At 46.3% G+C, this 23642-nt stretch overlaps 1 protein-coding gene across 1 annotated transcript in view; it reads left to right on the top strand.

The window, feature by feature from the left end:
• LOC103630825 (uncharacterized) overlaps nt 1-23408 on the top strand; it is a 60427-nt gene extending 37019 nt beyond the window's left edge. Inside the window, exons 3-7 of the mRNA XM_020540179.2 lie at nt 21017-21158; nt 21226-22674; nt 22776-22849; nt 23065-23185; nt 23277-23408. Coding sequence (XP_020395768.1) covers nt 21017-21158; nt 21226-22674; nt 22776-22849; nt 23065-23185; nt 23277-23315 — 1825 coding nt within the window. The 3' untranslated portion in view covers nt 23316-23408. The remainder of the gene's footprint in view (nt 1-21016; nt 21159-21225; nt 22675-22775; nt 22850-23064; nt 23186-23276) is intronic.
• The last annotated feature ends 234 nt before the right edge of the window (nt 23409-23642 follow it).

Here is a 23642-nt window from a genome sequence, read left to right as displayed (position 1 = left end):
GCTTAAATCCATAATCGCTGTTGACGTACAGTAACATCTGGGGTGTTACACCGGCATGTCCAAGGGACTCCACGTGAATACTTCAGTGTTCGCATGGAGAAAGTCGACGAGCACTACTTCCTATTTGATCTCGAGCTAGGAGCTAATCCGCAAAACATTCTTGCCAGAGCCTTGGGGATCGAGGGGACAGTTTTTGTGGCTTCGGCCAGCTCGAAGTTGTTGGCCTGCTTCTTGGGGTCAGGAACCTCTCTGGCAAGGTTCTCCAAGTCGGTGATGAGTGCCTCGGAGTTGACGATCACCTCGGCATATTCCATGCACTCGACGTCGCATTCGTAGGCGTGACAACATGTTGGGCTGATGGTGATCACGCTTGCCGCCCCTGACATCTTCAGCTTCAGGTATGTGTAGTTTGGGACGACCATAAACTTGGTGTAGCATGGCTGCCCGAGCAAATCATGATACGTGTCTTGAGAACCCCACCACCTTGAACATAAGGATTTCTTTTCAAAAGTTGGCAGGGATCCTGAAGCAGATGGGCAGGTCAATCTACCCGAGGGGGTGCACCCTCTTGCCGGGGGTGATCCCGTGGAATGGTGCGGCCCTAGGCCTGATCTAGGATCCCCCGACCCCCATGAGGTCTAAGGTGTCTAGATAGATGAGGTTGATGTTGTTGCCTCCATCCATGAGTACCTTCGTGAGGCACGTGTTGCCGACAATGAGGTCGACGACAAGTGGGTACCTCCTGGGGTTCGTGATGTAATCCGGGTGGTCATCTCGGTCAAAGGTGATGGCGTGGTCCGACCAATCTAAATAGGTTGGGGTCGCCACCTCAACCGAGAAAACCTCCTGGCGCTCTTATTTTCACTGCCTCGAAGAAAATTTGACGGCATTACCCCTGAAAATCATGTAGCAGTTGTGCATGTCGGGGAAGCCGTCGCCCTGTCATCTTCTCCATCGCTAGGAGTCTTCTTGCTGCCTCCTTCTGTCGAGGGCCTGGGCTTGTTGTAAAAGCACAGCAACATGTCGCATTCTCCGAGGGTATGTTTGACGGGGCTCTTGTGGTAAGGGCACTACTACTTCAACATTTTGTTGAAGACTCCCGACCCCCCTTAAGGGGCTCGAGGGTTGCGTTTTTTGGCTGCAGCGACAAGCTCGATGGTGAGGGCCTCGGGTGGCCCCTGATGCGCCTTCTTCTTCTTGCCCATGTCTTTGTGGAAGAGGGCCTCGACCGCCTCCTGCCCTGAAGCGAAATTCGTGGCGATGTCCATCAATTCATTGTCCTTGGTCAGGGTCTTGCGACCCAGCTTGCTAACTAAGTCTCGATAGGAGGTTCCAGCAAGGAATGCCCCAATGACGTCGGAGTTGGTGACGTTGGGGAGCTCGATCCGCTGCTTCAAAAATCGGTGAATGTATTCGCAGAGGCTTTTGTCGTGCTTCTGCCGGCAGCTTTGGAGGTCCCATGAGTTTATTGGGCGGACATATGTGGCTTGGAAGTTCCCCCTGAAGATCCTGACTAGGTCTTCTCAGTCATGGATTTGTGCTGGCGGGAGGTGCTCGAGCCAGGCTTGGGCAGAGCCGGACAGAAAGAGGGGAAGGTTACAGATGATGAGGCTGTCATAATTCATTCCCCCGAGCAGGCAGATCAGTTGGTAGTCAGCGAGCTAGAGCAATAGCTTCATTTCCCCTAAACACTTAGTGATAGTAGTCAGGGCCCAAAACCGGGGTGGGAATGGTGCTCTCCAGTGCTGAAGACCCGTGGACCCGGCGGCTCAGGGGAGGGGCACTGATCCTCCCTACTATCATAACGGCCAGCCCATCGAGGGTGGTAGCCATATATCTTGTGGTGTCGGACGCGCCCGCCGGGACGGTCGTGGACCCCTTGGGGTTGGCGGTCGTCTCGAAGATGATCGCGCACTGTGGGTGCCCTCTCCCTGGTGGGTGTGGGATGGACTGAGGCCTCCTTCTCGAAACAAGAAGGTCCCACCTAGTGACTCAGGGTGGGCTCCTAGAGTCGAGAGGCCGAGCTCTCAGCCTATTGGACAGCGGCGCATTCTAGGAGCTCCCAAAGTTCACTATGGATGTGACGTCCCTCGATGGTAGAGGGCTCTAGCATGGTGCGGAGTAGGAGCGCAGCCGCAGCGAGGCTTTGACTGGCCCGATTAAGGGCGGGAGGTGTTGCAGCGTCAGCGTCTTCCATGATGCAACGCTTGACGTCTCATGCCTTCACGTATGTGCCTTCGTCGAGGGTTTTGTCGGCGGCTTCGATCTCCAGTGCGTGCTGCAACTGCTACAGTTGGTGTTGCTCCTCTCTGAGCTTGTCGTGTAGCTCTTGGAGCTGCTTGAGGTGAGCCACGTGGCTCCTAGGAGGGGTCTAGGCCCCACCTGGCTCCACTACATCCCGAACGCATGGAGGAAGTTGGTTTCCCTCTTATGGCATACCGAGGTGATCTCCTTCGTCGTGGATCTCTGAGTCGACGTGGAGGCATTCTCGGATCGGGTTGTATGCTTCCTCACTAGTGTTGTATCCTTCCGAGCTCTCGAAAAGCATCTCGTCGCATGCATATAGGAATTGCAACATGGACTCAGGATCTTGTAGCCTAGAGAAGTCTAGGCCAAAGCTCAGACCGTCCTCCTCCTTGGAGTCTAAACACCTTGAGGGAAAGGGAAGTCCGGCATATAGCCTTGTGATGGAGCTGGTGTCGAAACTTGGCTAGAAGGGATAGGGTTGAACACAGATGGTTCTCCCCCAGCCCTTGTCATGTCATGCCAAGGAGTGACTGACCCCTCCTGACCCATGGGTTGGAGGTCCGGCGTGGCTAGTACTGCTTGTTCCATGGTGTGGGGAGCTGACGCTTTCCATGCCGGAGGAGGTGGTACCAGAAGAGTTGATGCGGGTGCCTCTGGTGGCGCTCCAGGTACGATGGCGATGCTGGCTAGGTCCCTCGAAAGGGAGTCTACGCCATTAGTCATCCCAGGACTTTCGCCAGGGCACGAGGTGTCATGGGTGGCGCGGTTGCGGCTGTTCCATTTCTGCCTTCTGTGGCGAGAAGGGCAACGACGGGTGCTCGGGCGCTCCAGAGGGATAGACGGGAGGAGCACCATGTCATACTCAATGCCGAGTGACATGAACTCTAGGCTCCCGAACCTGATCACCGTCCTAAGCCTAAGTGGGTGTTGAAAGCTTGCCATCTAGAGTCTTGACAGGAACTGGAGGTGTTTCACGCGACAGACACCTACTTGGCGCGCCAACTGTCGGTGTTCAGACTAACGACCCTAACCAACTAGTAAAATGATGCCACGTGCCCAGAATCTAGATGGTGTGTGAGTTGACATAGGCTGTTTTTCCTGGTTCGGGCAATGCAATGCCCTACTTCCAGTAGAATGGAGATGAGGCTTATATTACTCGCATGAAAGTGCCTACAGCTGGGATTACAAGCACGGCGGGAGAGAGGGAGTCCCCAAGTTCCTAGAACTGATTGAGGCAAGTGCCAATATCGAAAGACTTGGAGAAAACTACTGAGTGTTCGCCTTCTGCCCTTGGAGGAACCACCACTGCCCTATTTATACATCTAGGGGGTGTATGATGTGAAGTCTAGGGCCGTCCTATTCCCAGTGGGTGTCTTGGCTTCCTGTGAGTGACATGACGGGTACTGCGTTGTTGACTTGTGCTTGCTGATTTCCTGCTGAGAGCCGAGGCCGAGGTAGAGGGGTTGGTCGTACGCCCGAGCCCTAGGGGAGGGGTCGCCCATACCGTATTTGTTGTAACTGGGCTTCGGCATGGGTAAAAGCCTGCTTATGAGGTGCGTCAGTGTCCCTGTGTCGAGTGATGTTGTGATTCCTTTGTTGCAGTTATCGAGGCTAGAACCTAGCTCGGGCGAGGTGGAAGTCTATTCGAGGCAACGACCGAGCCTTCCTTGACGTGTGCCAAAGTTGGTGGAGTGCCCTCCTGCGAGGATTCGTGGTGGAGTAGGTAGCCGAAGCTGAGCTTGGGCGAGGCGAAGTCATCACCCGAGGCCAAGCTCTACGTCGGGCGAGGCGGAGATTGTGCCAGAGGGAGAGCCTAGCGTCGGGCGAGGCGAAGATTTGCACTGAGGGCGGGTCTGCTTCTCCTATCTTATTAGATGTCACGTCGGGGGTATGGCAGGCGGCGTGCATGCACAGTGGCGAGGGCGTAATCATGTTGTTGCACCTAGATATGACCGTTGTCTTGTAGACACTATGCTATTGTGCCTTTGCGTGGAGTGGTTGTGTGCATTAAATGCGAGTGTCCCCCGCTGGACTTTGGGCGTCCCTGTCCTTTCTGCCTAAGACCAGCTCGGGCGAGACGAACAGAGCGGTGGTAGGACGAGGTGACTTCGGGCGAGGCGAAGATTTGCCGAAGATCAGAGACCCTCGAGGAGGGGTTTCAGTGTGTGGATGGTAGATATCTGTGGTGGGCCTTAGGTAAGGAGGTGGCTTAGCCTCTTACCTTCGGGGTTATGCCTTAACCTCTCCTGAGTGCGTTTTTATAGGGATAATCTGGGTACCCCTAATTATCACACCCGACACAAGCTAACCCATGCATTATGGTAATAGGCAATACCACTTTCACACCACAATGGTGCATGGATGGCCCTCAAGAGCCTCCGATGGCCTCATATGTCCCCCACATCTTGATGGCCTTGATTCCCCTAAGGGCCTAGGGCATTCCGATGGCTCTGAGACATCTAATATGTTCCTATAGTTTATTAGGTTTTTTATTTAATAAAATATAGGTCATGTACATATTATCCTCACCAAAACCTAGGACACATATAAAATACTTTCACTTGTTAGTCGTTTGATATACTGGTGCTTTTATGGAGACTGTCAAGTTCAACATCCATCTAGAACAAAGGTTACACTTTTTCACAACTAAACAATGAACTATGACTTGAATTGATAGTTCTGTTTGAGATAGTTTCACCTAAGCTCTTTACCGATACTAGGTTATCAAAAGCATCCCCTCTGGTTGGATCATATAAATCAAACTCTATGGTCTTTTATGAGTATCTAGAGATCACTGGAATCTTATATATCGTTACTAGCACTTAATATCATATAGATGTGTTCCTTAAAAAATGTTCTATAGGATAACATCTTTGCTTCAATAAGTCACTTGAAACATTAAGCTAAAAAGCATACTAGCTCATAGAAAATGAAAGATGTGCATTTGGAATGGACTTTTGTTAAGGGTCTTTCTTCTGAGTCTACAATAACTTGTTTCATCATCCTACTTCACGGGATCTCCTATCATATAGGGCATGTTACCACTATTGTGACGGAACCTCCCAAGTTATTAGGCCCACCTACAGTTGTCCTTGTCCAACGGACCTTAGACAACCCTGCAGGTGCACCGGATCACTCGACAAGTTCGGTATCCAAATTTCTTACCTTGCCCAAGAGTGTATCACCCGTCACACATACATTACAATACATCGGAGGTACGAAAATGCGGAAGCAATTACAATAACTTACCTTATGTTGAAGTAAGAAAGAGTAGTATTTATTACAGACCAGAGCTAAAATATAAGAGTGCTGAAGTATTATAATTACATTACTAGGAGGCAAAAACCCCTCCCGATAAACATGAAACAAAAGTTTTAACGGAGGATCCTTTCCTCCCGAAGCTTCACTCCTGGTTTTCTTCTTTGGGCACCACCTTTGAACAAATGCAGCAAACGTTTGCTGCTTCCTCACCTAAAACAACATGGGACAAAGCCCTCAGTACGAAGTGTACTTTCGCAAGACTTACCCGTCAACATAAAAGACTCTCAATGACTGTTTGCATAAATGCTTACTAAGAGTAGATCCTTAAAAATCCAGTTTTACTTGTCAGGTTAAGTAAAGTTACCTACTTCTAAAGTTCTTTCTACCCTAGTTCAATCACTTGACCTATAATAGCCAATTTCTTATCAACCCTTCTTATTCACTGGAATACTACGTGTAGGTCAGTGACCAAGTCTTCATGTCCGCGAAGTTACGGCGATCCGAATCGATTATACTCAGCTGAGGATCTCCAATCACATGACATATGTAGCACTTAACCCTTGCATATGTCAACTCGCCACCGAGGTTCTTAAGACCAGATCAGGTTCACGCCAACCGAGAGTACAGATACACCACCGTCTAGCCTCTTGCCACGGAGGGTACACGCTACTCTCTCCATCTCTCCACTCCCATTGCGTGTTATCTTATTCTGGTATTAGTCTGCCCGAGGCAAAGCTTACCCATGACGAGGCATGTGACCAGTTAAAGGGTCCTCGATCATCAAGCCTACATTGAGAAGGTCCTTAATTGACTCAGACGGAGACACTACACTAAGACTCTCTTCTCGTGCAAGTCACCCGCCCGGTCTCAGCTTTATCATTTCAAACCCAAAGTTTGGTACCTGGCAGAGGTACATCTTTTCCGATGTTGAACCCATCATGGCCATGATGGATTCACCATCAAGTTTTGTTTTTGAAAACATCCCACCCACTTTATAGCATCATCTTTTGTCAAAACAAAATGTTTTTGTTTTTCTAAAGCAATGCTAAGCATAAGAAAAACCTTTTTTGTAAAACAGGGCACTAAGGTAATTAACTTCAAGGAAAGAAATGCAGCAATAGGTTTAGCACACAACTCCTATCACTTAATGCATCAAGTAAGTGAGAAAGATTTCAAAATAACAAGGAGGGGGCAAATGCACCGGGGCTTGCCTTGTGTTACTGGTGAATCAGACTCTGTTCCGCAGATATCAAAATAAAAACAGTTTCCTGCCTGATGTTCTTCAGGTGGTGGTGGTGAAGTCCTCGCTTCTTTGACGTCTATTTCCTCTTCGTTTTCTAGATATAGCCATATATAATCATGAATGCTCATGTAATGCTCATGAAGATGCAAAGATAATAAAAGTTTATTATCTAATGTCTTGAATACAACTTTCCTTCACGGATCTCCGAGAAATTAGGGTTTTCGGAGTCTATACTGAAGTTCATAGGGCAGGGGGACTAGGGTTTTGGGTTCTAAGTATCAAACATGGTCCAAATCATACCAAACTTTACCCAAGGCATCTAAATAATATTTAAAGTTTACCTAAAAAGTTTGGTGAATTTTGGGATTATAAATTACTCTCTAAAATTCTAGAAGTATGGTTTTTGGCTGTTTTAAATGTCCCAAAATTCCCTATTGGAATTAAAAATCATGAAACTATTTTTATTAAATACTATAGGAAATTAGAAGTCTAGCAAAATTGGTCTGGTATTTGTAGCATTATTCTGTAATTTTCTAGAATTTCTTTAGCTCTGGCAGAAAAGAAAAATACTCTAGAGTGCTAGGCCGAAATTGGCCCAAGCCGGCCCAACAACAGGCAGAAGCGCGCCCACGCGCGCCCGCGCGTGCCGACTTTGCAGAAAGGGCCCTGTCGCTTTAAATAACCTAAAGCGAGGTTGCAGTACTATTCCTTAAGTCTCTAATAGTTTACACAAACCTCCCCCGAGTTCTATTTCTTCGCAGGAGGAGGTCCACGACGGTGACCGGTGGAGAGCCAAGCTCCAGCGAGCGCATACCGGTCGAATTACTCAATGACCGGCGCCCTTCTTCGGTTTAAACCTAATTCTAGCCCTACTGAGTATTTCCCCTCAACTAATTTCACCAATGGCGCACTAACATGCCCTGCCCACGGTGACAGCGGACACCACGGGTAACCGAACACGTTCCCGGCGATCCTAGGGACTCTAGCTCAATTAGATGGGTCAGAGAGTATCAGGAGCATCCAAGGATACTGAAACGAGGATTCAGAGGGCATGAACGGACCTGAGATGCGCTGGCCACGGCGAGGTCAAATCACTCGGTGTTTTGAAGTGGTTTGGGGGAAACCCCAAATTGGGGAGTTCTAGGGGATGATTCGAGGCACGGGTTGCTTCACTGGTTGCACAACTACCTAGCGGAGCAGGAGGGGTCGGCAATTTATAGCAGGCTTGAGCGGCAGCATCCAATTTCGCGAAGATGTGCTGGCGGCCGGAGAGGAAGAAGGTCACTGGCGCTCGGGGTTAGTGGCTTTCACCGTGGCAGCTCTCCGGTGATCACCAGGCATGCACGACGTGTTTCACTGCGACGTGGTCTAGTTCTTTAGCACGTGGCGCACAACGGTGAGCGGCTAACGGCGGCGAGGTCTATCCGGCCGCATGACGAGCAAGTGGATACGGTAAACCTCATCCGCGATCGAGCCCAAGCTAATCTAGTGCCAAGATTTTTACTCCATCGTTGTTATCCACTTATCGGAGAGCACGAATCGCAGCATCGGTGCAAATCGCGGTGCAAAGGTCAGCGGCAACGAGGGGGTTGAACTTGTAATCTATTGCAGTTACTGTACCATCAGACTCCTTTTAGACGCCTGATAGAGCAGATTCAAGGCAGCTTTTCTCCAAATTTTATGTGACAACCTCATAATTCATCTGCATCAAAGTTATAGATCTATAATCCATGTTCACTTTTGCTATAGCATCCCTAGTCAAATTCCCACTAGATCATGGTCGAACTATAATCCAAAGATTGCCCAATCTCATTGTTATGCTGAATTCAGACCAAGGGCAGTATGACAACCCAACTTTGGGCACATTTATCTCAAAATACTTCATGGTACCAAGGCATGATCTCTATAGCAAAGTTATTCTCCTTACATAGCTTTACAATTTTGATGTGTTGACCTAGGGCAAAACCTTCATAATCTGGGAGATATAGGGCTTCAAAGTTGAGCCAATCTACTGAAATTCAGACTTAACATATGGAGCCCAAATGTGGCTTTTTGCAAATAGGCCCAAAACTTAGGGTTTCATTTGCAAATCTTCAAATATGTGAACCATATAACCTAAGGTACCTTATTTCCATGGTTTTTGCACTTAGGTCCAAAAATGTGCACATTTTGCACATAACCCCTTAGGGTTTCAATCTAGGGTTTTCCAGGGGTCCTTTTAGGGTTTTTGGTACTTCTAGGGTTTGGATGCTACTTAAGTCTATCCATAGTGACATTTTAAGATTATTGCCACTAAGTTTCAAAGTTTTTCTCTTAGCTAAATTTTGTTTACTCCCTTAAGCCCAGTCTAGGGTTAAACACTGCATCCCAGGTTTTACCCATCAAATATCAGCTCAAACAACTTTGTTTGAAATTTTTGCCCAGTGAATGCACTCTAACTGTGACAAACACATGATATGCCAATGCTTATGATGTTATGCTCAAGTTTTAGTGGCAGTAACACCAGAGGTGTTACATCCTTCCCCCCCCATAAAAGAATCTCGTCCCGAGATTAAAAGTCCTAGGGCAAGTAATGGAAAAGGAAACACATCATACTTTTATTTCCTTATTTCTGGTACAAGGTAGGGGTGGTATGGGGTTTCATTCCTCTATTACAATAAATCTATACATCTTATAAGTTACACGAAGCCAAAAAGCCTGGGAAATTCTTATTTAAAAAGTCTTGAGTCTCCCAAGTAGCTTCATCTTCTATATGTTGGTTCCACTATATCTTATAAAACTTGAGAGTTTTCCTATTCTATCCTTCTGATCCAAGACTCGAATAGGATGTTCAGAATATGTCAAGTCTGGTTCTTAGGCAACATCCGATACTTCAATGGTTCGATCGGGAACCCGAAGACACTTCTTCAATTGAGACACGTGGAACACATTATGTACAGCAGACAAGGTTTCGGGTAACTGGAGTCGGTACGCCACTGGTCCATATCTTTCAAGGACAGGAAAAGGACCAATGTATCGAGGTGCAAGTTTCCCCTTTACACCGAAACGTGATACACCCTTCATTGGTGAAACTTTCAGGTAAACATAATCTTCAACTTGAAAGTGCAAGGGTTGTCGTCGCTTGTCTGCATAACTCTTCTGTCGAGCTTGAGCTTCTTTCAAATTATGAATTATTCACCGAACTTTCTCTTCGGTCTCCTTTACCATATCTGGCCTGAAGAAACTTCTTTCACCTAGTTCAGACCAGTTTAACGGAGTATGACACCGTCGTCCATACAAAGCTTCAAAGGGTGCCATTTTGATGCTTTCTTGATAGCTAATATTGTACAAGAACTCTGCTAATGGTAAACAATCATCCCATTTCTGTGGGAATTCCAGAACACATGCCCGTAACATGTCTTCAAGTATCTGATTTACCCTCTCAGTTTGCCCACTGGTTTGAGGATGATAGGCCGAACTATGGAGCAATTTAGTACCCAAGGATTTGTGAAGTTCTTCCCAGAATTTGGATACAAATTGAGGTCCACAATCCGACACTATGGTCTTCGAAACACCATGCAAACTAAGAATGCAAGCAATGTACAGTTCCGCATACGTGAGGACCGGGTAATATATTTTGATTGGCAGAAAATGAGCAATTTTCGTAAGCCGATCAATTATAACCCAAATAGAATCGTACCCTTTTGTGGTCCTGGGCAATCCCACAATAAAGTCCATGCTTATATCTTCCCATTTCCATGTTGGGATAGGCAAAGATTGCAATGGACCAGCAGTCTTCATATGTATGGCTTTGACACGTCTACAAGTGTCACATCTTGCCACATAGCGTGCAATTTCAATCTTCATCTTTGTCCACCAATAATGCTGTTTTAGATCATGATACATCTTAGTGCTTCCGGGATGAATAGAATAGCGACTAAGATGTGCTTCATCTAAAATTTGCTGGTGGATCTTATCATTTTTAGGCACAACTATGCAGTGGTTAAACCATACAACTCCTTGATCATCTCTTTTGAAACAGTTGGCCTTTCCGGCTTCTATTTTCTCATGAATGTGTTTCATACCCACATCATTTCTTTATGCGTCAATTATTCTTTGCAGGAGGACTGACTCAAGCTTTAAGTGATTTGAAGTCCCCTGTTGAATCATTCCCAGGATTAACTTCTCCATTTCTTGGCATAACGTAATGTCAAAAGTCTTCATCGTCAGACAATGGCAGGAAGCCTTGCGACTTAACGCATCTGCCACTACATTAGCCTTACCTGGGTGATAGTGAATCTCTAGTTCATAATCCTTAATAAGCTCAAGCCATCTTCTCTGTTTCATATTCAGCTCTAATTGGGTGAAGATATACTTTAAGCTTTTATGATCTGTATAGATGTGACAGATGTTCCCCAGCAGATAATGACGCCATATTTTTAAGGCATGAACCACAGCGGCTAATTCCAGGTCATGAGTTGGATAATGTTCTTCATGCCGGCGCAACTACCTTGAAGCATAGGCTATTACTCGACCTTCTTGCATTAGAACACAACCGAGACCACTGCCTGATGCATCGCAATACACATCAAAGGGCTTTTCAATGTCTGGTTGGGCCAATACCGGAGCAATGGTCAATAATACTTTCAGCTGCTCAAAGGCTTCATTACATTTTGAAGACCAATTAAATTTAGCATCATTCTTCAACAAACTTGTGATTGGTTTCACAAGCTTGGAAAAATCTAGAATGAATCGGCGGTAATAACCAGCCAGTCCAAGGAAACTTCGGACTTGATGTACAGTGGTTGGGGGTTTCCACTCCAAAATATCCTTGACTTTGCTAGGATCCACCGCAATCCCCTTGGCAGATAATACATGTCCTAGAAATTGGATCTCCTCCAGCTAGAACGCGCACTTACTGAACTTAGCATATAGTTGATGCTCCCTCAAGCGCGTTAATACGATCCATAAATGCCGAGCATGCTCCTCTTCATTTTTGGAATATATCAAGATATCATCAATGAATACCACCACGAATTTATCCAACTCGGGCATGAATACCGAGTTCATAAGATATGTGAAGTGGGCAGGAGCATTTGTTAGTCCGAAATACATAACCAGATATTCAAATAATCCATACCGCGTAGTGAATGCGGTTTTTGGTATATCTTTGGGCCGGATACGGATCTGGTGATAGCCCGATCTGAGGTCAATCTTGGAAAATACCCGAGCTCCAGTAAGTTGATCAAATAGAATGTCAATCCGGGGAAGAGGGTACTTATTTTTGATGGTAACCTCATTAAGGGGTCTATAAGCCACGCACAACCGAAGTGTTTGATCCTTCTTCTTAACAAAGATGGCTAGACAACCCCATGGCGATGAGCTTGGCCGGATGAATCCCTTTTCTAGTAGATCTTGTAATTGGGTCTTGAGCTCTGCCAATTCATTCGGAGGCATTCGATACGACCTTCTAGAAATAGGAGCCATACCAGGCTTCAACTCAATCACAAATTCTACATCTCTTTCTGGAGGCAATCCGGGCAAATCTTCTAGAAAGACGTCTGGGAATTCACATACTACCGGAATATCTCGGATCTCCGGTATGATAGCTTCATATACTCTGCCAAACGGTTTAGTTAGAATAGCTACGGGGATGGACAAGAGAACCTCTTCTTGGCCATAACTCAACCTGATGGTTCTCAGATCAGTGTTGAGGATAGCTTTATGTTGGGCTAACCAATTCATGCCCAGAATTACATCTATATCTTGGCCTTTTAGAACAATCATATTAGTAGGAAAGTCCCATTCAGCCAATGTTACGGGCACTTGGAAAGCCACTTCTTTAGTGAATATTTGTCCCTCAGGCAAATGAATAGTAAACCCTTCCCTTGATTCATGGTATGGAATGCAATGTTGCTTTCACAAATTTCTTGCTTATGAATGTATGTGAAGCACCAGAATCAAAAAGAATAACTGCAGGGTGATTGGCCACGAGAAACGTACCCATCATAACTGGTTCACCTTCCGGTGTTGTGGCCACTTGAGTATAATAAATACGCCCAGTTTTCTTCATATTTTTTCCCATGGTATTGTTCGCCGCATTTCCCTTTCCTTGAGCAGAACTCCCTGGACTCTGCTGATTATTTGATCTGTTCTGCTTTGGGTATGGACAGTCCTTGATAAAATGTTCGGACTTTCCACAATTAAAGCAGCCTATTGAAGAGCTTGGGAGGGCAGGGAAATGAGTACCAGTGGCACCCGGCTGAGTGGTTGAGGTGGGGGCAGTGGCAGGACGGATAAAAACTGGTTGCTTGAAAGGATAGGAGGGTGGACGTGGTGAAGAGCGATTTGGATTAAAAGGTCAGATTACCAACCTTTGTCTTTTCTCAGGCCCCTGATTGGGCCTGTCGCCTCCATAGCCCTTTGATTTTCCTGGGCCTGCATATTTAGCTTCGACTGATAGTGTCGTGCTGACATCCCGGCTATAAGTGAGGTCGAGACAAGTGGCCATTTTCCGCTGCAACCGGTCACTGAGACCCCTCATAAAACAATTTTTCTTCTTCAGGTCAGTATTGACCTGATCGATGGCATACTGGGACAAGTGGTTGAATTTGTTGAGATACTGAGTGACAGTATCCCCACCTTGTTTAAGCTTCATAAACTCCTCCTGTTTCATATGGAGCACTCCTTTAGGAATATAGTGCTCCTGGAAAGCCAGCTTGAATTCGTCCCAGGTAATTTGATGACCAGCCGGTTGAATAGCCACATAATTTCCCCACCAGGTACTGGCAGGGCCTCGCAACTGCTGTGCCGCAAATAAGGGCTTTTGAGTCTCCGTGCATCGGAGAAGCCCGAACTTTTGTTCGATAACTTGGATCCACTCATCTGCTTCAAGAGGATCTTCAGCCTTGACAAATAATGGGGGACGTGTCTCGGAGAAATCCAAATAGGAAGTTTCGCGGGGTCCTTGCGGATACGCTCGCCCGCCTTGCTGTTGCATTTGTTGTCCCTCCATTTCCCGCAGAAAGCGGGTGTTGTCGGTCGTAGCATTAACTAAGGCAGCGATGGCCTCAGCTAATGTTGGAGGTACTAGGGGCGGATTAGGAGTTGCTTCCCTCCCATGGGAGGTTCCTGCACTATCCTCTGCACGAGTCTTGGATGGCATCTGAGGCAACAAACATTTGGAAAAATATAATATGCTAGAGCAAACCATCCATTTTACATTACTAAAAAGGGTAATGATATAGACTCAAATTTACAACAGGATTAAATTACCTAATACACCCTACCACTATTGATATACTACACTATTCTAGCTTCTTATCACTTTTGGTAGCTTCACTGTCTGGCGTAGGAGACCATTCATCAACCAGCTTCATAGAGGGAGGAGGCCTGAAAAGGTCCAGTTCACCACCAAGTGCTTCTCCCGCTATTTCAGAAGGTCCAGCTCCCATTCCGACAGGATCCGCAGGTACGTTAGGGTGCAGTTGTGAATACAACACATGGACTTCCTCATGTAGTGTATTACAATAAACCTGCAAGTGGTCCACGGCTGTGCTAAGCTCCTCCACGCGGGCTCGAGCTTTGGCTTCCTTGGCCCAAGCAAGTGAACGGGAGTTAACAGCCCAATCGAGCGCCAAATCTCGTTCAGCAAGTTGGTCTTGCAAGTGTCGGATGTCAGTTCTTAACTCGTTTATTCGCTGACCATCCTCAACCCATACTTCGTTCCTGTGATGGAGCTCCGATTGAAGTTGCTCTACTTGAGCTTCCAGATCTCCGATAGGATCATTGCTACCACTACTACTATCCTCATGCCTTGGAGCTAGTTGATGGCGAGGTACACCAATTGGTCCGGTAGACTTGCGCGCAATTTTCCTTATGCGCGGTGGCATATCTCCATGAGGGGGAAAATCTTATTAATATAGTTCTTAGTATGATGCATGCATAATTACAGAACCAACCTTAGTTGATTCACAACCTTCTATACATTGCACTCTACTATCTGGTCTTGAAGTAGAGAAGGTAGTTAGATAAGAAAGAAATTTTCTAGGTAAGTCTTTGAAAATTCTTTTTGAAAATGCTTCATAACATCTGCAGAGATGGGCTTCGCTCCGATACCAGCTGTGACAGAACCTCCCAACTTATTAGGCCCACCTACAGTTGTCCTTATCCAACGGACCTCAGACAACCCTGCATGTGCACCTGATCACTCGACAAGTTTGGTATCCGAATTTCTTACCTTGCCCAAGAGCGTATCACCCATCATACAGACATTACAATACATCGAAGGTACAAAAATGCGGAAGCAATTACAATAACTTACCTTATGTTGAAGTAAGAAAGAGTAGTATTTATTACAGACTAGAGCTAAAATATAAGAGTGCTGAAGTATTATTATTACATTACTGGGAGGCAAAAACCCCTCCTGATAAACATGAAACAAAAGTTTAATGAAGGATCCTTTCCTCCCGAAGCTTCACTCCTGGTTTTCTTCTTTGGGCACCACCTTTGAACAAAAGCAGCAAAAGTTTGCTGCTTCCTCACCTAAAACAACATGGGACAAAGCCCTAAGTACGAAGTGTACTTTTGCAAGACTTACCGGTCAACATAAAAGACTCTCAAGGATATGCTGGCCTTTGGGAGTCAAGGTATGGCTTGTCAATAGTCAATGACTCTGTTTGCATAAATGCTTACTAAGAGTAGATCCTTAAAAATCCAGTTTTACTTGTCAGGTTAAGTAAAGTTACCTACTTCTAAAGTTCTTTCTACCCTAGTTCAATCACTTGACCTATACTAGCCAATTTCTTATCAACCCTTCTTATTCACTGGAATGCTACGTGTAGGTCAGTGACCAAGTCTTCATGTCCGCGAAGTTACGGTGATCCGAATCGATTATACTTAGCTGAGGATCTCCAATCACACGACATATGTAGCACTTAACCCTTGCATATGTCAACTCGCCACCGAGGTTCTTAAGACCAGATTAGGTTCACGCCAACCGAGAGTACAGATACACCACCGTCCAGCCTCTTGCCATGGAGGGTACACGCTACTCTCGCCATCTCTCCACTCCCATTGCGTGTTATCTTATTTTGGTATTAGTCTGCCCGAGGCAAAGCTTACCCATGACAAGGCATGTGACCAGTTAATGGGTCCTCGATCATCAAGCCTACATCGAGAAGGTCCTTAATTGACTCAGACGGAGACACTACACCGAGGCTCTCTTCTCATGCAAGTCAACTGCCCGGTCTCAGCTTTATCATTTCAAACCCAAAATTTTGTACCTCGCAGAGGTACATCTTTTCCAATGTTGAACCCATCATGGCCATGATGGATTCACCATCAAGTTTTGTTTTTGAAAACATCCCACCCACTTAACAACATCATCTTTTGTCAGAACAAAATGTTTTGTTTTTCTAAAGCAATGCTAAGCATAAGAAAAACCTTTTTGTAAAACAGGGGACTAAGGTAATCAACTTCAAGGAAGGAAATGCAGCAATAGGTTTAGCACACAACTCCTATCACTTAATGCATCAAGTAAGTGAGAAAGATTTCAAAATAACAAGGAGGGGCAAATGCACCGGGGCTTACCTTGTGTTACTGGTGAATCAGACTCTGTTCCGTAGATACCAAAATAAAAACAGTTTCCTGCCTGATGTTCTTCAGATGGTGGTGGTGAAGTCCTCGCTTCTTCGACGTCTATTTCCTCTTCGTTTTCTAGATATAGCCATATATAATCATGAATGCTCATGTAATGCTCATGAAGATGCAAAGATAATAAAAGTTTATTATCTAATGTCTTGAATACAACTTTCCTTCACGGATCTCCGAGAAATTAGGGTTTTCAGAGTCTATAGTGAAGTTCATAGGGCAGGGGGACTAGGGTTTTGGGTTCTAAGTATCAAACATGGTCCAAATCATACCAAACTTTACCCAAGTCTTCTAAATAATATTTAAAGTTTACCTAAAAAGTTTGGTGAATTTTGGAATTATAAATTACTCTCTAAAATTCCAGAAGTATGGTTTTTGGCTGTTTTAAATGTCCCAAAATTCCCTATTGGAACTAAAAATCATGAAACTATTTTTATTAAATACTATAGGAAATTAGAAGTCTAGCAAAATTGGTCTGGTATTTTTAGCATTATTCTGTAATTTTCTAAAAAAATTTAGCTCTGGCAGAAAAGAAAAATACTCTACAGTGTTGGGCCGAAATTGGCCCAAGCCGGCCCAACAACGGGTAGAAGCGCGCCCATGCGCGCCCGTGCGTGCCGACTTTGCAGAAAGGGCCATGTCGCTTTAAATAACCTAAAGCGGGGTTGCAGTACTATTCCTTGAGTCTCTGACAGTTTACAGAATCCTCCCCTGAGTTCTATTTCTTCGCAGGCCGAGGTCCACGTCGGTGACCGGTGGGGAGCCAAGCTCCGGCAAGCGCATACCGGTCGAATTACTCAATGACCGATGCCCTTCTTTGGTTTAAACCTAATTCCATCCCTACTGAGTATTTCCCCTCAACTAATTTTACCAATGGCGCACTAACACGCCCTGCCCACGGTGACAACGGACACCACGGGTAACTGAACACGTTCCCGGCGATCCTAGGGACTCTAGCTCAATTGGATGGGTCAGAGAGTATCAGGAGCATCCAAGGATACTGAAACGAGGACTCAGAGGGCATGAACGGACCTAGGATGCGCTGGCCACGGTGAGGTCAAATCGCTCGGTGTTTTGAAGTGATTTGGGGAAAATTCCAAATTGGGGAGCTCTAGGGGATGATTCGAGGCACGGGTTGCTTCACTGGTTGCACAACTACCTAGCGGAGCAGGAGGGGTCGACAATTTATAGCAGGCTTGAGCGGCGGCGTCCAATTTCGTGAAGATGTGCTGGCGGCCGGAGAGGAAGAAGGTCACTCGCGCTCAGGGTTAGTGGCTTTCACCATGGCAGCTCTCCGGCGATCACCGGGCATGCACGACGTGTTTCACTGCGACGTGGTGTAGTGCACGTGGCGCACAGCGGTGAGCGGCCTACGGCGGCAAGGTCTATCCCGGTCGCACGACGAGCAAGTGGGTATGGTAAACCTCATCCGCGATCGAGCCCGAGCTGATCTGGTGCCAAGATTTTTACTCCATCGTGGTTATCCACTTACCAGAGAGCACGAATCACGGCATCGGTGCAAATCACGGTGAAAAGGTCACCGGCGACGAGGGGGTTGAACTTGTAATCTATTTCAGTTACTGTACCATCAGACTCCTTTTAGACGCCAGACAGAGCAGATTCAAGGCAGGTTTTCTCCAAATTTTATGTGACAACCTCATAATTCATCTGCATCAAAGTTATAGATCTATAATCCATGTTCACTTTTGCTATAGCATCCCTAGTCAAATTCCCACTAGATCATGGTCGAACTATAATCCAAAGATTGCCCAATCTCACTGTTATGCTGAATTCAGACCAAGGGCAGTCTGACAACCCAACTTTGGGCACATTTATCTCAAAATACTTCATGGTACCAAGGCATGATCTCTATAGCAAAGTTATTCTCCTTACATAGCTCTACAATTTTGATGTGTTGACCTAGGGCAAAACCTTCATAATCTGGGAGATATAGGGCTTCAAAGTTGAGCCAATCTACTGAAGTTCAGACTTAACATATGGAGCCCAAATGTGGCTTTTTGCAAATAGGCCCAAAACTTAGGGTTTCATTTGCAAATCTTCAAATATGTGAACCATATGACCTAAGGTACCTTATTTCCATGGTTTTTGCACTTAGGTCCAAAAATGTGCACATTTTGCACATAACCCCTTAGGGTTTCAATCTAGGGTTTTCTAGCGGTCCTTTTAGGGTTTTTGGTACTTCTAGGGTTTGGATGCTACTTAAGTCTATCCATAGTGACATTTTAAGATTATTGTCACTAAGTTTCAAAGTTTTTTTCTTAATTAAATTTTGTTTACTCCCTTAAGCCCAATCTAGGGTTAAACACTGCATCCCAGGGTTTCACCCATCAAATATCACCTCAAACAACTTTGTTTGAAATTTTTGCCTAGTGAATGCACTCTAAGTGTGACAAACACATGATATGCCAATGCTTATGATGTTATGCTCAAGTTTTAGTGGCAGTAACACCAGGGGTGTTATAACTATGATATACTTTATGTAGTTCTTAAGCCCATCTCACTAGATGCACAATATATCATGTTACATGATAGACTCTTAGGACTGATTTAGTGATCAGGGATCTCGAGGGGATCCATTGGGGGAATCCCCTTGCTATTCAAATTTGAATAACAAGGGGATTACTCCCCATGGATCCTCTAGGGATCCATGATCACCAAATCAGCCCTTAGTGAATTGATTTACCAGATTTCTATATGTATGTATATGATCTTACACTATCGTTCTAGAGTCTATCGATTTTTAATAGATATTAAGCACCATTTTAAATATATTATAGACTTCATGTTTCCTTTAGAACTATTCATCTTGATTAGTATAGTCTGATTATCACAATTCATAAAAAATAGTCGGTATATGTTTCCCAACTACCAATAAATCTATAAAGAGTTCACGAAGCCACTCAACCTCAACAGAAGTGATATCTAATGTTGCGGGTTATGCTTCCATATTTGACCTTGTTAAGGTGATCTACTCATAAGACTTCCATGAAAACAATGCTGCTTTCAAGTGAGGACATACTCAATTGTGACGTACATTTCATAGATATCTAGTTTGTACCATAACAACTCTCTTGTACTCTCGAGTACTAGGTATAATGAATGTCATATCTTGTTATATCTCTCCGGTAGCGTATTACTCTCTTAAAAGCACACCAATGACCATCTCCTGGATTCAACGCAAACTAGATTAGCTCGCTCATAGCAAAAAGATATCAGGAGTTGTAGCGTTAGCTAGATGCAGTTATTTGAGAGTATCTCATTGACCCCTTAATATTTTTTGTTTTTTTCTCGATAGCATACTGGGGTCATGAGATGTATGAGCAGGCTGACAGTCACTAAACCCAAACTGACTCAAAATTTTTTCCATTTAATGATGTCATGATTTATTTAATAAAATATGTGTCATGCCCGTATTAAGTCTACCAAGGGTTGTTGTCTCTCGTAGGACGAGATTGTGAAGTTGGCAACCTTAGTCGTAGATCAGACAGAGAAGACGAATAAGGGCCGATACAATCCCCACGGCTATCCGATTCATGGCCTAGGATATCCGATTCATGGCCTAGGATATGAAACATGCGTCTCTAGTTATCTGTATTGTCTTTAGACCAAAGTGTATTGGAAGCAAATTAGATCTAATAGACCGGCATAATCGTATCATGGAGGGGACGAAAATGGGGAAGGGTGGGGCAGGGATATAGATGTAAAGGAAGCAAGAAGCCCAAAAGCCCGACCCGTTTAACGTTTAGCCTGTTAGAGGCCGGCTTTTTTGTACTAAACCGTGCTCATCGGTCCACTTTATCTGTTTTTGGTCCGGTTTTTTCATGCTTACCGGGTCGGTCCGATCTATTTAGACCCATAGTGAACTGAACCAGTGCAAAACGAGCCCGCGGACTTGGTAGACCTGGCTCAATTTTCTAACTACGGGCCGGACTTCACCGGATCGGGTGGCAGGGGACGGTGTTGTTAGGGCATGTACAGTGGAGAGACACCAAAACGGTTCTCCAAGCACATGAGACAACTAAGAGACTCTATTGTACAATGGAGTGTCTATAAACGTAGTCTATTAATAAATACAGAATTAAATGTATTTGTATAGCATCAGATCGATAGAACAGACGACAAATTCGTATAGTGGGAAGTGAGGCGTCTGTTGCTACTTGGTTTACGAGCCAGAGACGTCTCTTCACGGAGAGACGGCTCTAAGATTTTTTTGCAAATAACCCCCTTAAACACCTTAAGAGCCTCCACATTAAACACCACTGTACATGCCCTTAGTTGACGGGGCGAGCATTGCATTGCATCCTCGGGCGTTGGAAGAAGATGATTCAGTGACTGCACGATTGAGATCCAACGGCTCTAGCTTGTCGTCTCAAATAAAAAAAAACAGCAACCAACAAAAAAAACATGTACTATTCCCTCAGGGTCGATGTTGTTGGTTGACGGGGCGAGCGAGCATTGCATTGCATCCTCGGGTGTAGGAATAAGATGATTCAGTGACTGCACGATTGAGATCCAACGGCTCTAACTTGTCGTCTCAAATAAAAAAACAGCAACCAACAAAAAAAACATGTACTATTCTCTCATTAATTAATTACTGGTGCGTACGTACTGCAGGGACATTCAATCCTACATCTCGCGGGCGTTCCTCTACTTCGCTCCACTGAGCAAGAAGGTGTTCATTCTCGTAGACAACCAGCCTTGGCTGACGACGAAGCAGTCTCGATCCGCGAGGCTGTGGCAGTTCATGGTCACCAAGGTAGGCTGAGCAAGAAGGTAGTTGCATATCTATACTAGATGCTGATAGCAGTTTGATTTCATTGCAGTACAGGATGTCTCCTTTTGCGAATTCGCGGTCGCTGCTTCATCATCACAAGCAGCAGGCTGCGGCTGAGGAGGCCGCCGCCGCCGCCGCAGCAGCAGCAGCAGCAGCCAGGGGTGAAGAGAGCTCCGACACGATGCGGCGGTGGTTCGCGGTGGCGGCGGACCTGAGCAGGGCGCTGCACGGGTTCCTGGTGTTCGAGGTGTCGTGGCGCGACGTGCACGGCATCAACTACCTGAACGAGCTGCTGAGCGACACGTCCCTGGCGCTGGAGGCGCGGTACATGAAGAAGTGGGAGTTCTACAGCGCGGAGCAGGCGGCCGGCTGCACGCACCTGTGGTTCCTGGGCCGCGCCTCCGAGGCGCGGGCTCTGAGGGGCTACCTCTCCGCGCTGCACACGCACTCGGACCCAAGCGAGCAGCTGGAGGAGTGCAGCAGCGCGCTGCGCCGGACGTGCTCCTCCTCCTCGCTCACGGCCGTCTCCGAGGACGAGGACGAGGACGACGACGAGCTGGACGGTCGATCTGCAGACGGCATCTTGATGAGCTCCCCGTCCCCGACTAGGAGCAGGAGCAGCAGCAGCAGGTGGGCGCGCGCGGCGGCGGCGGCGGAGGTCCCGTTCGTGGCCCCTGCGCAGTACAGCGACACGCTGATCCTGTTCCGGTTCAGGGACAGCCAGCTGCCGCTGAAGCTGCGGCAGATCATCATGTCGGACATCAGGCTGCTGACGCTGCTGGAGTCGGGCCTGCCGTCGTGGGTCATCTTCTTCCAGTCGTACCCAGTGCTGTGCCAGCTGTACCGGCCGTGGATGCGGCCGCTGGCGCGGAGCCTGTACCTGCTGGCGTCGCTGGTGACGGTGCTGATCGGCTTCTACGACCTGTACAAGAACGTGCCGCTGCTCAAGTCGGCGGCGGCGCGCATCTGCGGGCCGCTGTTCGGGTGGATCGAGACGTGGGACATGGTGACCAGGATCCAGTACCTGGGCACCATCCTGTTCCTGCGCAACCTGCGCAAGTGCCTGCAGAGCCTCGTGGCGCTGCTGCGGGCGGCGCGCGCGGTGGTACGCACGGTGGCGGCGCCGGTGGCCGAGGCGGCGGGGCCCCTGGTGGCCTCCTGTGGCGAGGTGTGGGACCTGGTGGGCGAGGGCCTGCTGGCGCCGGCGTGGGCACTGGCGGTGGACCTGGCGGAGGTGGTGTGGGCGCCCTTCGACCTGGTGCTGGACAGCGTGGGTGGCTGCCTGTGGCCGCTGCTGCAGGTGGCGCTGCTGCCGGTGAGAGGGGCGGCGGCGCTGGCGGGCTGCGCGGGGTCGCTGCTGTCGGCAACCTACAACTTCGGCAAGGACATATGGGAGACCATGAGCAGCATATTCGAGCTGAACCACATGTCGGAGGCGCAGCAGAGTGCCTTCGACATGTCGCAGATAAAGACGCTATGGAACGATCTATTCTCACAGGTACGTAGTACCATACCATGCATATATATCATCGATACGTCCTGCCTGCCCGCGCGCTAACGATTACCGTACGTACCTGCTGCTGGCTGCTGGTCTGGTAGATCTTCCGCGCCATCAGGGGCATACTCAATGGCATCTTGGTGTTCTTTGCATCCTGCAACAGGCACAGGCTCAGGTATTTATATATAGGTACAATTGGATATATACTATTAAAAGATCCAAACTTTAGATATATACCATGTACCCTACATGTTATTGACTCATATATATATATATATATATATATATATATATATATATATATATATATATACTTATTACCATTATTATTATTATTATTATTACTATTTCTTATATATTGCGTCTGCCTGCGTGCGTACGTACGTGCAGCATCTACAACCATGCGCAGTCTAGGTTCCGCCATATGCTTCGCGTCGCTAGGCTGCATCAGGCGCCGCCGCATTCGTCGTCGTGTCGTTGCAAGCCGCAGAAGCCCAAACGCCGTGCTTCGGTGGGTGCGCAAACAGAACAGCTCTAATTCCATGCGGAATTAATTGCAAAACCTGCTCTTTACATACGTATATATCCCATTTCAATTGCAGGATGATGATGCAGTGGCGGAATGTGACAGGTGCAAGTGACGCACGCACGTCTCAAATTTTATTTTAATTAAACTATATATATATGTAAAGTTTGGCCAAACTTATACACAATAATATAGGAGTATTTATTTATTACTAAGTATTTATCATTAAATTCCTGATTAACATGTTTTCATATATTAATTGCTGTCATACACATTAGCAACTTTTTATATAAATTAGTATATATATATATATATATATATATATATATATATATATATATATATATATATATATATATATATATATATATATATATATAATTTCTAAAATACCAGGACTAGGTAGTATTAATCATCTTAACCTAGTACTAAATAGTATATA

The sequence above is a fragment of the Zea mays genome, chromosome 6, assembly GCF_902167145.1.
Source record: "Zea mays cultivar B73 chromosome 6, Zm-B73-REFERENCE-NAM-5.0, whole genome shotgun sequence".
NCBI lineage: Eukaryota > Viridiplantae > Streptophyta > Magnoliopsida > Poales > Poaceae > Zea > Zea mays.
The sequence above is the reverse complement of the archived record's forward strand: the minus strand, read 5'-3'. Positions and strand labels throughout refer to the sequence as shown.